At 49.1% G+C, this 17797-nt stretch overlaps 1 protein-coding gene across 7 annotated transcripts in view; it reads right to left on the reverse strand.

Moving 5' to 3' along the window:
- Window positions 1–17797, reverse strand: part of ARHGEF2 (Rho/Rac guanine nucleotide exchange factor 2) — a 186120-nt gene that overhangs the window by 4564 nt on the left and 163759 nt on the right. For all 7 annotated transcript variants that reach the window (XM_058159844.1, XM_058159843.1, XM_058159841.1 and 4 more), the window contains 10 exons: window positions 15561–15812; window positions 14717–14793; window positions 11705–11874; window positions 9762–9829; window positions 9464–9658; window positions 8135–8239; window positions 6167–6234; window positions 4764–4805; window positions 4618–4668; window positions 2536–2946 (listed from right to left, as the gene is read on the reverse strand). In XM_058159844.1, the coding sequence (XP_058015827.1) occupies window positions 2536–2946; window positions 4618–4668; window positions 4764–4805; window positions 6167–6234; window positions 8135–8239; window positions 9464–9658; window positions 9762–9829; window positions 11705–11874; window positions 14717–14793; window positions 15561–15812 (1439 nt within the window). The remainder of the gene's footprint in view (window positions 1–2535; window positions 2947–4617; window positions 4669–4763; window positions 4806–6166; window positions 6235–8134; window positions 8240–9463; window positions 9659–9761; window positions 9830–11704; window positions 11875–14716; window positions 14794–15560; window positions 15813–17797) is intronic.

Raw genomic sequence — 17797 nt, forward strand, 5'->3', positions numbered from 1 at the left:
AGCAAGATTCCCCAGGGAATCGGTGCGCAATTTAGGCGTTCTCCTGGACACATGGCTGTCTTTAGAAGATCATTTGACGGCCATCGCCAGGGGAGCTTTTTATCAGGTCTGCCTGATTCGCCAATTGCGCCCTTTCCTGAACCGGGACTCGTTATGCACAGTCACTCATGCCCTCGTCACTTCCCGCTTGGATTACTGCAATGCTCTCTACATGGGGCTCCCCTTGAAGAGCATCCGGAGGCTCCAACTGGTACAGAATGCGGCCGCGCGGGGGATTGAGGGAGCTCCTCGTAGCTCCCATGTAACACCTCTCCTGCGTGGGCTGCATTGGTTGCCGGTGGTCTTCCGGGTGCGCTTCAAGGTGTTGGTTATCACCTTTAAAGCGCTCCATGGCATTGGACCGGGATATTTACGGGACCGCCTGCTGCCGCCAGTTCCCTCCCATTGTCCGGTGCGTCCAGTCCGCTCTCACAGGGAGGGCCTCCTTAGGGTGCCGTCGGCCAACCAATGTCGGCTGGCGACCCCCAGGGGAAGAGCGTTCTCTGTGGGGGCCCCGGCTCTGTGGAACGAGCTGCTGGTGGGATTCCATCTTCTCCCTGATCTTCGGACCTTTAAACGCGAGCTCAAGACTTTCTTTTTTCACCAAGTGGGGCTGGCCTGATTGATTGATTTTAATATTTGGAGATTTTAGCGGGTTTTTTTAACAGGGGTTTTTATCTTTTGTATTTTTTACCTAATAGTTTTAAGTATACAGCAGTTTAATTAGATTTTTAATTTTGTTATGGTATTTTAAATGGTTTTTGTATTATTGTCGTTTTACTTGCTGTACATGGCCCTGAGTCTTCGAAGAAGGGCGGTATAAAAATGTGAATAAATAAATAAATAAATTGTTTTTGCGCAAAATTGGAAAAACAGAGAAAATACCCCTGGAAGGAGAAATTATTAGAAAAATTTTAAGATTGTGCAGAAATTAACTTTGATGATCAAAGAAAGAGAGGATTCAGAATATTTTAAGATAGGAGATAACTTCTACCATTGGTTAGAAAAAAAGGTATAGATAAGCAATGGATAATTATGTAAGAAAATGGTATAATTAGAATAGTATATTTGTGGGAAAATGGTAATAGATTAAAGTGAAGTGAGGAAAGAAGAAACAGCAAAAAGATGGAGCCATGAAAAAAAACACCGAGGTGTCACATGGAAGGAATGACTGATGTATTAAATGTTTGTTTGATTATAAAATAAAATAAAAAAATTTTTTTTAAAAAAAAGGAAGTTGTGGGAGCTTCATCCCTGGAGGCTTTCAAGAAGAGACTGGACTGCCGTCTGTCAGAAACGGTGTAGGGTCTCCTGCTTGGGCGGGGGGGGGTTGGACTAGATGACCTACAAGGTCCCTTCCAACTCTGTTAATCTATTAAAGTCTTCTTCTTTTTTTAAAGAACTCCACCCTTCCATACTTCCACCTCTCACAATACTTGACAACACAGTATCAAAAGTAGAAACCTTCAAATTTCTGGGTTCTATCATATCGCAAGATCTCAAATGGACAGCTAACATCAAAAACATCATTAAAAAAGGACAACAAAGAATGTTCTTTCTGTGCCAACTCAGGAAGCTCAAACTGCCCAAGGAGCTGCTGATCCAATTCTACAGAGGAATTATTGAGTCTGTCATTTGCACCTCTATAACTGTCTGGTTCGGTTCTGCAACCCAACAAGAAAGACACAGACTTCAGAGGATAATTAGAACTGCAGAAAAAATAATTGCTACCAACCTGCCTTCCATTGAGGACCTGTATACTGCACGAATCAAGAAGAGGGCCGTGAAAATATTTACAGATCCCTCGCATCCTGGACATAAACTGTTTCAACTCCTGCCCTCAAAACGACGCTATAGAGCACTGCACACCAGAACAACTAGACCAAGAACAGTTTTTTCCCGAAGGCCATCACTCTGCTAAACAAATAATTCCCTCAACACTGTCAAACTATTTACTGAATCTGCACTACTATTAATCGTTTCATAGTTCCCATCACCAATCTCTTTCCACTTATGACTGTATGACTATAACTTGTTGCTGGCAATCCTTATGATTTATATTGATATATTGATCATCAATTGTGTTGTAAATGTTGTACCTTGATGAACGTATCTTTTCTTTTATGTACACTGAGAGCAGATGCACCAAGACAAATTCCTTGTGTGTCCAATCACACTTGGCCAATAAAAATTCTATTCTATTCTATTCTAGCTGCCTTGACACTCCAAGCAGGGGTCTCGAAGGCAATTTAAGTAGAATCTGACAGAAAGAATGCAAGCGCAATAAATTAACACACATCACCGTAGTCGGGCTTTAGGGTAGAACCTGCTTTGGGGGAATCCAGCTAGAATGCAGTTGGCAGCAGATCGCAGCTCCTTGGCTGGAAAACCCTGGGGGAGCTGAAGGAGACCAAATGCAGCCCATAGCCTCCCCACACTAACCCCCTTTTGGGGAGTTTTCCCCCAAGCCTTTGGCACCGATCCCGATGCACTCACTGGAGGAGGGGTGAAACTTTGGTACAAGGCATCTCCGGCAGGCAAACTGCGCCTCCGGGGCTCAGCTCCCTTCCGAATCCAGACGGCTTCCATGGACAACCGGGGGCCAGCGGCCAGCTGCCTCCGGGCCTCGTCCACCTCTCGCTCCAGCCGCTGTCTCTCGCCCTCGCTCTCCCTCAGCCGGGCCTCCAGGGCAGCCACCTCTTGGGCCTTCTCCTGGCCTAGCTGCCGGCAGCGGTTCAGCTCCTGCTGCAAGAGGGCGTGCTGCTTCTGCAGGAGCGAGAGCTCCGTGCTTTGCTGGTCGGTCGCGGGAGCCTCTTTGCAGGAGTTGCTGCGGCTCAGCCGTTCCCGCCATTCCCCGCCCTCCTGCGCCTGGAAGGCCAGCAGGGAGTCCTGATGCGCTACGGCGCCCTGAGGGAGAAAAAGGAAAAGGGCAGCAGGCAGCTTCTCTCTACCCTCCCCAACCAGCTGGGCGTTACTGTCATGGCTGCCGGTCTGCTTCTAGCTTCGCGTCGCATCTTGCCAGCCTGACATTAGCAACGGGAGTGGAGGGGGGATGAATTGTAATCTGGGTGGAGGTGGGGAGGTGGGGGTGTTTGGGCCCGGCCCAGAAAGTGAGCCGCACCCATCCAGCACAAGGTCAGCCGAACAGAATGCGGAGATGGAGAAAGTGCGAATTGAGGGTTCGTTTCCTAAACACTAGAAATAGCCCTTAGACTTATATCCCGCTTCACAGAGCTTTTACAGCCCTCTCTAAACCGTTTACAGAGTCGGTGTATTGCCCCCAACAACCCGCACGCTCATTTTACCGACCACACGGAAGGATGGAAGGCTGAGTCAGGACAGGGGGTCCCCAACCTGTGGACCGTGACCCACTAATAGGCCGTGAGGGGTTTGCAAACTGGGCTGTGGAAACGGCCGGCAAGGGCCTGCACACGCTCCATTTGTGCGAGCAACAGGCAGGCGTGCATGCCACTCATGCGAACGGAGCTGCACGTGTGTGCTTGCCGGCCGCTTGCTCAAACTATCCCCTTTCCTAGTTGGGGAACTCTGGTTTAGGAAACGGGTGCTCAGTTCCCAGCTCTGCATATTCTTAGCTGAGCTTAGCTGGTTGGGCTTCCATCTCCCTCTTCTTCCTTAGAATCCAATCATCCCCACAACCCTGTTGATAATTGCCTTACACAATGCAGGCCGCCCTGAGTCTTCGGAGAAGGGTGGGATATAAATGTAAATAAATAAATAAATAAATAAATAAAAAAGATAATGTCAGGCTGTCAGCTCATGAAGGTTGGATAGGAGTGTTGTGGTCCGCCAGCAGCCTGCGGACCTGACAGTGGAGTCGGAGAGTGAGGAGGCTGGGGAGGACGTTGGGTCAGTCCTGGAGCCAGGGGAAGGCCCGGACGTGGGCTCTGCGTCAGAAGCAGAGATGGGGCCAGGGCCAACTGGGAGCTATGCGTGGACTCAGGAGCCTCCAGAGGGGGACAGCAGAGAGGCAGAGGAACAGGAGGAGCCTGTTCCTAGTGCACGCATGCGAAGAGCTGCCAGAAGGCAAGAGCAGCTCAAGCAAAAAGGACAACTCAGGAGTAAGGTCAGGAGATGATTGGCCCCTCCCATAAGGCTTAAAAGAGCAGCAATGGCTCTTGGGCTCTTTGTAGGAAAGCAAGATTGCTACATTTGTTTTTAGTCGGCTTCTCTTGTTTCTGAACTTCGTGGGGCATTGCCAAGAAAAGCCTTTGGCAGGGTGCCAAAGAAGCCAAAGGTTTGTGATAAGGCCGAAGGACTTTTTATGAAGGACTCTATTTGTTTTGGACTTAATTTGGACTAAGCTGAGAATGAAGTAATTCTCAGCTGTTCTATGTTTGTTTAGGACTGATTGTGTCTGGTAATAACTACTTGGGCCTAGGTCACAAGAAGGAGAGAGGCAGCCATGTCAGCTGCTCTGCTTGGCAGGAGCACCAGTGCAGAGCCGTTGGTAAGCCCAGGGCACAGCTTTCGATACGGTTAAAGGGAGAACTATCATTTTAACGGCGTTCCATTAATTTAATGTAAGTTTAATAACCCTTTAATAGTGGCGGGTCTAACCTGCAGTCCATGGAGTAGAGAATAGAGGCTCTTGAGGCGCTGCAGCATCTCCTGGAGATTGGGGAAGAGGGAGGCTGCGTTAAGCCTGGCCAGACCAAGCTCCCTCCATCATCCCTCCCCTTCTCTCAGGTACGCCTCCAACTCACCTCCTGCACTCCTTTGGCCTGCAACTGGTTGCCGTTTCCATCCTAAAGGGAGGAAGGCATCAACCGCATCAGAGGTCACAGTGCCAAAATCGACTGAGAGGTCAGCAAGGGACCTGAATCTGGGCCAGCTCAAGACAGAAGGGTGGCCAAGACCTCCCACCCACCCCAAGAAGAGTGAGTCCTCTCCAGTTCCTGATGGACCCCCATCCTCCCTCCAGCTGGACCACCACCACCCGCCCCGCCCTCCAATTTCCCAGTCATCCCAGCCAGGCCACGGAAAGCTGCTGAATGTTTCGGGAGTGACCGTGGCAGTGGTGAAATTCAATTTTTTTTCCCTATTACCGATTCTTTGGGTGTGGCTTGGTATGGCTTGGTGGGCGTGGCAGGAGAAGGATACTGCAAAATCCCCATTCCCATCCCACCCCACTCCAGGGGGAAGGATACTGCAAAATCCCCATTCCTTCCCCACTCCAGGGGGAAGGATACTGCAAAATCCCCATTCCCACCCCACTCCAGGGGGAAGGATACTGCAAAATCCCCATTCCCATCCCACTCCAGGGGAAGGATACTGCAAAATCCCCATTCCCACCCCACTCCAGGGGGAAGGATACTGCAAAATCCCCATTCCCACCCCACTCCAGGGGGAAGGATACTGCAAAATCCCCATTCCCACCCAACTCCAGGGGGAAGGATACTGCAAAATCCCCATTCCCACCCCACTCCAGGGGGAAGGATACTGCAAAATCTCCATTCCCACCCCACTTCAGGGGGAAGGATACTGCAAAGTCCCCATTCCCTCCCCACTCCAGGGGAAGGATACTGCAAAATGCCCATTCCCACCCCACTCCAGGGGAAAGATACTGCAAAATCTCCATTCTTCCCCACTCCTGGGAGAAGAATACTGCAAAATCTCCATTCCCACCCCACTCTGGGGCCGGCCAGAGGTGGTATTTGCCGGTTCTCCAAACTACTCAAAATTTCCGCTACCGGTTCTCCAGAACCTGCTGGATTTCACCCCTGCACCGTGGTCTTTAGCAGGATCCCCAAATTTTCCTAGCAATAAGCCTTTTTTCCCCCCGACGACCAAGCTGGGAGATTATCATTTCTAAAGGTATTTCAAGATTTCCATCAGATTTTTTTGGGGTCGGGGAGAAATCACTTTCCCTATAATTTTTTTTTTTAAATTGGCCTTCTTTAAAAAGAACTCTTGCAGAAAGCTTCAAAAACCCCATCAGCCTTCTGCAAGTGGTGAATAAACCATGGCCAATGGAAGGTTCTGCTCATGTACAAAGTGGGCAACCGACCCAGGAGTTCTTCAACGAAGGCAGCTGCCGAGCCCGGCTGCAGCACCGAAACGGGGACGGGGCTCATCAGCTGCCATCCCGCTGCTTCCCAAAACTCACCCGATGGTTTGAACCAGCCTCGACTCTGGTAAACTCAAGAGCGTTGTTCATACTTCCAGTCTCCCCATCTGTGGGTAGAGAAGGGAGAGGTGGTTAGCTCCCAGAAAGTGAAGGCAAAACGTCTTCCGCGGTGATTCGGACGCTAAAAATAAAGGGTGACAAATTTCCCCCAGAAAAAAACCCTTCAGTTTTGTCCTCTGCTTCTATCCACCATCACACACACCCCGTCCTCAGAGATAAATCGGAAAAGTCATTCGCCCGAGACTTCCAGCAACATGGTTATCTGAGACAGGGGTCTCCAACCTTGGTCCCTTTAAGACTTGTGGACTTCAACTCCCAGAGTCCCTCAGCCAGCAAAGTCCACAAGTCTTAAAGGGACCAAGGTTGGAGACCCCTGATCTGAGACACAGTTAAGTAAATTAACCCAAATGCCTGGGTCAGCACCTAGAACCTAGAACCTCTGACCACAGTACTATATAAGACAAGCCTGCAGTTGTCGTGTCCCACTCCTCCGCTGATGGCCGGGTCAGGGAAATCCGAATCAGGCTTGCCTCTGCAGCTCTGCCAAAGTCCTAGCAAAGTCCTCAGGGCAGGCAGGAGACCAGAAAGTGACTTCAGCAAGATATGTTTAGACTTTGCCTGACTCAGAGAATGCCAGAAAGCAGGTCCTTTATATAGGCCATGGGGTGTGGCTCCATGACTCAGCACTTATCCAGGCCTGCCCCTCCCTTCCTTCTGTTGCCTCCGCCTATCAAGTCTTCTGACGCGAGGGTCACTCCAGTCTGCAGCTGTTGGCAATTGACCTCCCTCAGGCTCACATGCTGTGGGGGAGGGGTCTAGTTGCTCCGTTTGCCTGGGCATGGAGCCAGAGCTGGGGGCTGGAGGTATTTCTTCCTCTTCAGCCTGTCTGGGCATGGAGCCAGGGCTGGGGCCGGGAGGCATACTAGAACATTCCAGAAGCAGATAAGAAGACCCCGGCTGAAGTGAGATCGGACGAGACACAACAGCAGTGAACTTTCAGGGACCTTCTGTGGGTGGGCTTCAGGGTGAGGAGACGCAAAGGAGAATGGAATGGGACAACATGCCAAAGCCAACTTGCTGTGGCCAACTCGCTGCTGCTAATTCGCCATGGCCAACTCACCCTGGGGCTGTCCTGACTCAGCTTCCCAAACACGACAAACCCTCTGAAGTGAACTCAAAAGATTCCTTCATTAGGAGCGCCGGCAGCCCCGGCAAAATTTCTCTCTCACCAGAGGCTAACAAGTCTTCTCCGGCAGGGGGATGAATAGTTGACTGCCACATCTATTCATCTTCCGCCTCCTGCCTTTTATCCCCACAGCTGTGGTGGGGCTTTGCTAGCAGCAGGTGGCTTTTCCGTCCTGAGGACCGGCCCGTAGATTTCCACTGCTCTCCTCTCCTCTGGCTTCTGTGCATCAGGCACTGGACCCAGCTGTTCCTCCTCTTCCTCATCAGCCACCTCCAGATCTGGGGGCTGTTGACTCTCCATCTGAGGGCTGACGGACAGCCCAGGCTCTCTCTGTCTGTCTGTCTCTCTCTCTGACAGCTCTGTTCCCTCTTCCCATTCGGAGCTCTCAGGTTTCACATTTTATTTAGTTCTCCCCTTCCCCCTGCTCACACCTTGGCAACCTTTCTTTAATGATTCTATTTCACTGCGTAACTTTTGTCCTGTAGCAATTGGTCCTGTGGCTACTTGGCTGTGGCAAATTGTCCTGGGATGAGCTGGCTGTGGAGACTTGGCCCAGTGAGTTGGTCGTGGCGAGTTGTCCTAGACCAGGGTCTGCAAACTTGGCTCTTATAAGACTTGTGGACTTCAACTCCCAGAGTTCCTCAGCCAGCTTTGCTGGGAGTTGAAGTGCACAAGTCTTATAAGAGCCAAGTTTGCAGACCCCTGTCCTAGACCCAGGAGGAAGCTGTGGGGGCTGAAGAAGAAAAGCGGGGGGCTCTTACTTGCGGTATTACTGGGGTTTGGGCTGGAGCAGCTGCTGGGAGTCTGCATGTGGTTCTGCTCTGAGTCCCAGGTGGGTCCCATGACGAGATCTTTCAAAACTTCCACTGGGGATGTATATGTTGGTGAAGAGAGACAGAAAACACACACACACATATAGTTAACAAACAGATATTCTTGTTCTGTAACAACATGTGGTTTTATATATATGAGCCACGGTGGCGCAGTGGTTAGAGTGCAGTACTGCTGGCTACTTCTGCTGTCTGCCGGCTGCCTGCAATTTGGCAGTTCGAACCTTGCCAGGCTCAAGGTCGACTCGTCCTTCCGCCCTTCCCAGGTGGGTAAAATGAGGACCCAGATTGTTGGGGGCAAGAGGCTTGCTCTGTAAACCGCTTAGAGAGGGCTGTAAACAGTGGTGGGTTTCAAATTTTTTTTTACCACCGGTTCTGTGGGTGTGGCTTGGTGGGCGTGGCATACCTCAGTGGGTGTGGCTTGGTGGGCATGGCAAGGGAAGGATACTGTAAAATCTCCATTACCACCCCACTCCAAGGGAAGGATACTGCAAAATCCCCATTTCCTTCCGATCAGCTGGGACTTGTGAGGCAGAGAATAGATGGGGGTGGGGCCAGTCAGAATTTTTTCTACTAGTTCTCCCTACTGGTTCTCCAAAACTGGTAAGAACCTGCTGAAACCCACTTCTGGCTGTAAAGCACTCTAAAGCGGTATATAAGTCTTAAGTGCTATTGCTATTAAGTGCTATTACTATTGCTATTAAGTACTATTGCTTTGCAACATTCCCAATGTTGCTTCCCAATCCCCAAACCTTTGGGAAACTGTCAATGAGATGCAAATCAGAGGTACAAGATGCAGAGTATTTTCAGGTTCAGATCCAAGCCCACAGCGACTCAAAAATTGTGCCATATTCCTTTCTCCAATCAAAGAAAAGAACTAACATTCGTTCTGCTTGGGTGTAACCAAAATTACAATTGCAATCTTGGCTTGGTTGAGTCTCGCCAACACAGGCCTGTTAGGATTTTGCCAAGTCTGTCTCCTCTTCCAGTTTCTGGCATTGCCACACACAAAAAGGCCAGCTGATCGTCGCACGCACATGCGCAACCAGAAACCCGGAAAAGGAACGGGCAACACCGCGTGTGCTAGGTGACATGGCTCTGTGTGCCACTTTGGGCATGCGTGCCATAGTTTTGCCATCACAGGGTTAGGACCTTTGTGGCTCTTTGAGTGTTTAAGGTTGCCGACCGCTGATCTAGAGCCCCATTTTTTCCAAAATGGTCTCTCCCTTGCAGCGGTCTGGCGTGGGGGGAGAACGGTACCTTCTCTGATGGCTTCCTGGATCAGTTTCTCGCCATGCAGGGAGTCCGAAGACTCGGTGCGGAAGAGAGTGCGGGGGTTCACCCAGGGCGAAGGGCTGTCTTCCCTGCCGCTCTGAAGAGCCACGAGGTCCGCGAAGAGTTCTGTTTTCTCCCTGAGAAGGGCGCCAATCTCCTGGTCGCACTGCTGAATCTTATCTATGGGAAGGAAGGAAGAAAGGAAGGAAGCGAAGGTGGCTGCCAGGGGAAGGTGCAGGAGGGAAAGGCAAACTCTGCCCGGGGAAGCGGGGAATGACCTTACCTTTCAGCTTCCTGAGTGAGGCTTCGCTCTCGGTCTCAATGAAGGGGAAGTCAGCCCGGTTAGGACAGCTGCAGGGGTGAGGCAAGGAGAAAGGTCATCAGGTTAACCATTTGGGTCACGAAAGACGAGAATTTTTTTAAAAAAAGACTGGACACTTGTCTGAAATGATACGAGGGTCTCCTGCTTGAGCAGGGGGCTGGACTAGAAGACCTCTAAGGTCCCTTCCAGCTCTGGTACAGGTAGTCCTTAACTTGCAGGAGGCCGTCGCAGCTCAAAACGGGGTTTGGGAGCCCGTTTTCGCTGGCAGAGCGCTTAAAGCAGTGGTAGTTATCTGGTCCCTACCGCCCACAAGTGGGCGTTCCAGCTTTCACGGTGGGCGGTAGGGGTTTTGTCCGATTCTGAAGCACTTTCCTTTTTTTTTTATTTAATTGACTTTTTAAAAAAATTTCATAGCATTATTTTAAAACATTTTCATTAGGTTTTCATAAAATTCCCCGTGACAATTTAAATGTCTGAAAATATACTATTTGTATCGCCCGCACATAAGTTTAGTTCACATTACGTGAGTGAAACTAAGTGGCGCTATAGTGCGACCGCAAACAAAAGAGCCTCGTCCCAGAATAGCTCGCGCATCTCCCCCCACACCACCCAGCTGTAACAGACAAGCAGAGCTGGTAGCCGGCGCCTCCTCCCCCCCCCAAAAAAAACCCAATCCACGATGCGTGAGAGGCATGCGCAGATGACAATACATGGTGCATTGCTGTAGAACCGGTGGGCGGTTAGAAATTTTTTTACTACAAACAGAGATACAAAAGTGGGCGGTAGGCATAAAAAGGTTGACTACCCCTGGCTTAAAGGGCCTACCACAGGCACCCTGGCACGAGTGACGTTGAGCTGGCCATGTTCGCCCTGGTCACGACCACCCCGGCCCTCCAAGGTCCAACACCCACCCTGATGAGGTCCTCAGTGAAAGCAACTTTGACACCCCTGACGTAGAGTGATCTGCTTTGCACCATGCTTTGGAAGCCACAACGGGCTGGGTTCACATCACACCCTAAGGGCCTCTGTGGCTCAGACTGCTAAGACAGTCTGTTATTAACAGCAGCTGCTTGCAATTACTGCAGGTTCAAGTCCCACCAGGCCCAAGGTTGACTCAGCCTTCCATCCTTTATAAGGTGGGTAAAATGAGGACCCAGATTGTTGGGGGCAATTAAGTTGACTTTGTATATAATATACAAATGGATGAAGATTATTGCTTGACATAGTGTAAGCCTGCCCTGAGTCTTCGGAGAAGGGCGGGATATAAATGCAAAAATAAATAAATAAATAAAATAAAAATAAGGCCAACATCGAACAGAGCCTGCTCAGAGTAGTCCTTTAGCAAAGCCCATCAGGCACTGGAGGTGGCTTCAACTCCTTGCGTTACGAAAGGTGCAGGCAGGGGTGGGATTGAAAAAAATTCAGCAACCGGGCAGTGAATCAGGTGGGCGTGGCCATGGGGGTGTGGCCTATTCGGTCTGCTGCACCACGGTGGTGGTGGTGGGGGCATTTTCGCCTTCCCCAGGCTCTGGAGCCTCCAGGATGGCGAAAACAGCCTCCGCTGGGCATTGAAAGCCCTCCAGAGGCTGGAAACAGACCCGTTTCCGGACTTCTGGTAGGCCCGTTTTTCGCCCTCTCAGAGTCTCCGCGCATGCCCTGCACTTACCTGGCATCCAAAACGGGGCCGTGTGGAGACTCCTGGGAGGGGAGGGGCAGGGTGGGCGGGGTCAGCCAGTCCTTGGAACAACCGGTTCGGCGAACCAGGTGAAAATTAACAACCGGTTCTCCCGAACCGGCCCGAACCAGCTGAATCCCACTCCTGGGTGCAGGTCTGGTTGCCTGCCAGACCTACAGAAGGAGGTGAGGAAAGATGACCTGCCCGAGCAAGGTTCTCCGACACTCACAGCTTGACACTCTGTTGGATGACCTTCATCCAGGTGTTGCGGTCATCCCGCGATGCAGCGTGAACCTCGTACATCTCGGGTGGCGTGTTGCTGATCAGGAACATGCCTTTCTCCTGGTTGGCAATATCACGGACAATCAGGTTCTGGATGGAAATGACTGCTGGCTTGTCCTGAAAGGAAAGAAGCACATTCACTCTCCACTCTTAGAAAGGCAGACAGACAGGTAGGATCATAGGGACCTTAGAGGTCTTCTAGTCTGTCAGGGTAATGAAGATTTAAAGCTGACCTGCCCCTTTAAGACTGAGGAAGCAGGGTTAGTGCACTTTAAGAAGCTTTCTATAGATAAAAGATTCATTAGGATTAGGACTGACATAATAATTTTTATTATTATTATTTATTATTATTATTATTATTATTATTATTATTATTATTATTATTATTATTAATAATAATAATAATAATAATAATTTTAATGGGGTTTTTACGGTTTTAATGTATTTTAATTATGGGCCAAATTTAATAAGTTTTTTAACACTGGTTTTATTTGTATTGTATCTATTTATGGTTGGTTTTATCTGTCTGTACTTAGCTTAGCACGTGTATGTATATATACGCCGTGTTTCCCCAAAAATAAGACCCCTGTCCTATATTTATTTGAACCCCAAAATAAGCACTTGGCCTTATTTTTGGGGAGGTCTTATTATTTTGGGGCGTGTGGGGCAAGGCGGGGCTCCTCTCGCCATCTTTTTATTTATTTATTTATTTACATTTATATCCCGCCCTTCTCCGAAGACTCAGGGCGGCTTACAGTGTATAAGGCAATAGTCTCATTCTATTTGTATATTTACAAAGTCAACTTATTGCCCCCCCAACAATCTGGGTCCTCATTTTACCTACCTTATAAAGGATGGAAGGCTGAGCCAACCTTGGACCTGGTGGGGCTTGAACCTGCAGTAATTGCAGGCTGCTGTGTTCTAATAACAGGCTTCTTACCAGCCTGAGCTATCACGGCCTGATATCTTACCTGATTTCCAGCTCTGCATTTAAATATTTTTGGGGGAGGGCTTATTATTTCTGGGGGGAGGCTTATTTTAGCACATGCGCTCAAAAGCCCGATTGGGCTTATTATCGGGGGATGTCTTATTTTCGGGGAAACAGGGTACTGCATATAATTGGTAGATAAACCACTGTTTGTAAGACAAACCTCTGGGTCCTGGGTTGTCTCAAACTAGCAGTCACTCTGGCATCGTCCAAGCTTCTGCCCACTGGCCTTATATCAGTGATGGCTAACCTTTTTGCTGTGTGCCAAAAGCGGGGGGGGGCATGGGGGGGTGTCATGCACGCGTGTGCCCACACCCGTAATTCAATGCCCCTCCACGCCCTGTTCCCCCCGTGTGACCCTCCTGCGCTTCCCCCACTTTTGGCATGCGACGGCAAAAAGGTTACTGGTGGGCCCATTTTTTGCCCCCCCTCAATCTCCAGAGACTTTCTTGGAGCCTGGGGAGGGCAAAAACAGCCTCCTCCACCACCACCCCCTCTTTCGAAAGTGCATTCATTTCATTCATTGTAGGTCAGAAAAGCCTTGAAATGCATCGTTCCCCAGAGCATTGTTTAATTTGCTTGGATCTCCAGCTGGGCTAAGGTCCCCTCAATCTCCAGAGACTTTCTTGGAGCCTGGGGAGGGCAAAAACAGCTTCCTCCACCCCCCCTCTTTCGAAAGTGCATTCATTTCATTCATTGTGGGTCAGAAAAGCCTTGAAATGCATCGTTCCCCAGAGCATTGTTTAATTTGCTTGGATCTCCAGCTGGACTAAGGTCCTTGTTCTGACCCGGCTCGTAAACACGACAAGCCCTTTGTAGTTAACGAAATGCTCCCTGTATTAGGAGCGCCAGCAGCCCTCTCTCACAGCAGGCTACGAAGTCCTGTGGAAAGTGACGTTCGTTCCCTTTCCCCCTGAATTAGCCCAACACACCAGGACTCTCTCACCCTCTCTCTCTCTTCCCACACTTGCAAAGGAAGTCCTGGGAAGTGCACTCGCTTTCTTCCAGCAGCAGACACACAAACACACACACACACACACGCTCGGAAGACACTGCAGATTCCAAGAAGAATTCTGATAATTTCCAGACAGGATTTTGGAAGTGCAGGCTATCAGTGGCTGACTGGCAGGGAGATGAATAGTTGTCTACCATGTTTATTTATCTCCGCCCCCTGCCTTTCATCCCCAGACCTTAGCTACCAATGGTGGCTCTTCCGTCCCAAGGACCAGCCCATAGATTTCCACTGCTCTCCTCTCCTCTCCCTTCTGTGCATCAGACACCAGACCCGGCTGTTCCTTCTCTTCCTCATCAGCCACCTCCAGACCTCTGCCTCTGTCTCTCTCTCTGCCAGCTCCATTCCCTCTTTCTCCCTCGGAGCTCTCAGGTTGCTTTGATGCTGACCCTGACTCCCACGCCTCCTCCTCCTCCTCTGGTTCAGTTACGGAAAGGGCCAGCAGCCGACAGGCCACAACAGTCCTCTTCAAGCCATCTTTGGTTTCATCCATATAATTTCCATGTAGGAAAATTCATTGTATGAATGTCGTTCTTTTCCAGGGTCAATAGCCCTGTGATTTCCTGGTGGTCCTCCATCCAAAAACTAACTGAGTCTGACCCTCCGTAGCTTCTTCACATCAACCTTGATGAGGCTAAGAACATTCGTAACGCTTGCTAGCACAGACAATCCCAGACCTGAAAAGATCTATTGCTGGGCCCACCTGCCTCTAAAGCAGGGGTGTCCAAACTTGGTCCCTTTAAGACTTGTGGACTTCAACTCCCAGAGTCCCTCAGCCAGCAAAGCTGGCTGAGGAACTCTGGGAATTGAAGTCCACAAGTCTTAAAGGGACCAAGTTTGGACACCCCTGCTCTAAAGGATCCTAGAATACAGCCAGGCCCCTGCGCCAAGGGGCACCCATTTTGAGATTCATTATCTCATCGCAGAAAAAGGTGATGGCAAAATAAAAGGCCACTTACCAGGGTGGGGAAAATATACTTTTGGTCCTTCTCTTGCAGAAAAATGAGAACATCTGTCATCAGAACCACCAAGACATCTGCACAGGAGAAGGGGGACAAGGGACCACGGGGAGAGAAACGGTTTACTGCAGAGGTCCCCAATCCTTGGGTCGGGGATCACTACCGAGCCTTGAGCCATTGGGAATCAGACCGCGGAAGTGTGCATCCCCACTTGCGTGTGCGTGCTCCATTTGCACGAGTGGTGTGTGTGTGTGTGTCTGCTTGCTCGCACACATGGAGTTGCGTGTGTGCATGCTTGCCCGCCGCTCAATGCGCAGGATCATCCCCTCCCTCCTCCCCCAACGGTCTGCAAAGCCGGGAAGGTTGGGGAACTCTGGTTTACAGGGGATCCTCGACTTACAACAGTTCGTTTACTGACCATTCACCACGTTACGATGGCACTGAAAAAAAAAGTGACTTCTGGGACCGTTTTTCAGACTTACAACTTCTGCAGCATCTCCTTAATCGTGTTGGACGCACGGGAACTGACTTGTGTTTATGACGGTTCTGAGGTCACGTGATTCCCTTTTGTGACCTTTTGACCAGCGAAGTCAAGGGGGGAAACCAGGTTCGCTTAACGACCGTGTTCCTAACTTAACAACTGCACTGATTCGCTTGACAAATATGGACTCCATTGAGACTCCATTGTGGTCGTTAAGTCGAGGACGATGTGCATTAATTCGCTCGATCTGTTTGCAGAACCTGGCTCTCCTTCGTTCAGAAGTTAAACCACAGCAGGGATGGGGCGGGGCGGAGTGGGGGGGGGTCTTTTCTGCCACTCGAGAAAGAAAGAACTCCGTCCCACCTTTGAAGCGCCCTGCGGGGGTCTTCCAGAGCATGCAGCCGTCATGGACCAGTTTCCGCCGCAGCATCTCCTCCTTGCTGAAGGGCCCCCTCTCCCGGGGCAGGTGGGCCTTGGTCCGCCCGTCCAACCGGTTGTAGATTTCCTGCATCCGCGCGTTCTTCTCCTGATTGTGCACTTCCTGGTCGACGGTGGAGATCAGGTCTTTGACCAGAGACAAGGCTGTGCTCAGGTCTTTCTGATCCACTTCGTTCCCTGGGTGGGGAGGGGGAAACGGGGTGGGGGGAGAGAACATTAGCGGGTTCACTGAGAATCTGGGAAAGGAACAGAAGGGAGAGGAGTGAAAACCAAATTTGCAGGCAATTCAGAGGCAGGAGGGCAGACAGACACGCGGTTTTCAAAGCAAGAGATATCCCCCCCCACACCCTTAGTAAACTCGCTAGAAATAAGGCAGGGAGATTCCTAAAATCCAGGTTTATTTTATCCCAGACACCCACTTTATGGTCTGTTTCTGTTGCTCCCCGTGAATTATTATTTCTAGCAGGACTTCCAGATTCTGTAACAGCTTTGTTCCCTATGCCATCCATCTGATACATGCGCAAGATTCGTTCCTCTCGCCATGTACATGTCCATGTCCAAACTAGACTGTTTTTTCTCCGGGTTGTATAATATATGTGGCAGTGGTAGAATCTGAACCGGTTTGCTACCGGTTTGCTGGCTGTGCATGCACGCTGTGCGCCAAGCGCACGCTGTGTTTACATGTGCAGTGCGCACCAAAAGGAGGCTTTGGCAGGTAAGTAGAACAGCGAGGGGGGAGGGATCAGCTGTGCCGTGAGATTTAGCTTTGCTAGAAAGCGGGATTTCCTGCTTTCTAGCAAAGCTAAACCGCGCAGCACAGCTGGTTGTAAGAAATATCGGTTCGGAATCGGTAGCCTTTTTTAACTACTGGTTCAACCGAACCAGTAACTTTTTTTATTACCGGTTCGCTTGAACCGGTAGTTTTTATCACTACCGGTTTGCCCGAACTGCTAGCATTTCACCCTGATATGTGGGTGTTTGCATACCCTGTTTCCCCCAAAATAAGACATCCCCTGATAATAAGCCCAATTGGGCATTTGAGCGCATGGCAATAAGGCCAAACGCTTATTTCAGAGTTCAAAAAAAAATATAAGACAGAGTCTTATTTTTGGGGAAACACGGTAATTTTGTATTTATTTATTTCTTTTGTCATATTTACGTAATGTATATTGGAGGTGGTGACCCTTTGAGAGGTGGATGCAACAAAATTTCATTTTAATGTGTGCCGATTAGTGTACATTCAAAGCGGCAATAAAGTTAGCCTAAGTCTATCATACGTGGTGGCCTTGCAAATACGTGAAAACATACTGGAGAAACGGAACGAAGACAATGCAGAAAATCTTTCAGATGAATGATAACTTTGTTGCTGGCAATCTTTATGATTTATATTGATATATTGACCATCAATTGTGTTGTAAATGTTGTACCTTGATGAATGTATCTTTTCTTTTATGTACACTGAGAGCATATGCACCAAGACAAATTCCTTGTGTGTCCAGTCACACTTGGCCAATACAAAATTCTATTCTATTCTATTCTATTCTATTCTATTTCTATTCTATTCTATTCTATTCTATTCTATTCTATTTGAATGAAACCCAAAGCTTTTCTTTTTAGCTATGAGATGCGAATTCAATTGACAAGCCAATTGAAAACCAATTTGGGGGTGCTAGTCCTTCACATGGTGATGGCTGCGAGGATTGGACTTGGCAAGCACTGAAAGGAAAAAGGGATGCCGACAGTTGAAGAATGGATTTTGGCGAAATGAACTGCTTTGATGAGAGATAGGCAGCTTTATCAGAGATTGGAAACCGTTTGTGGACTTTCTGCGTGCCAAGTACAATATCACATGGATTAGCAGAGGGATTTGAAGATTAGTGTAGTGTTTAACTTAACCTGTATACACACACACAAACAATATACTACACACACACATATGTACAGTAGCGGCCAAAATTGTGGAAACATTTTGGGAAACATTATGTATTTTCTAAAACAAGCTAATAACACCACTTTTTTTTGGAGTAGTATCATAAAAGTATATATCAATGGAAAGATAACTTAATCAAGAATGTAATGCACTAACTTTTATGAAGGATTTGCTATTAGAATAGCAGTTGCAGTATAAGGAAGAAAAGTGAAGGACGTAGATAAAAACGAGA

Source organism: Ahaetulla prasina, chromosome 17 (assembly GCF_028640845.1).
Source record: "Ahaetulla prasina isolate Xishuangbanna chromosome 17, ASM2864084v1, whole genome shotgun sequence".
Taxonomy (NCBI): Eukaryota; Metazoa; Chordata; class Lepidosauria; order Squamata; family Colubridae; genus Ahaetulla; species Ahaetulla prasina.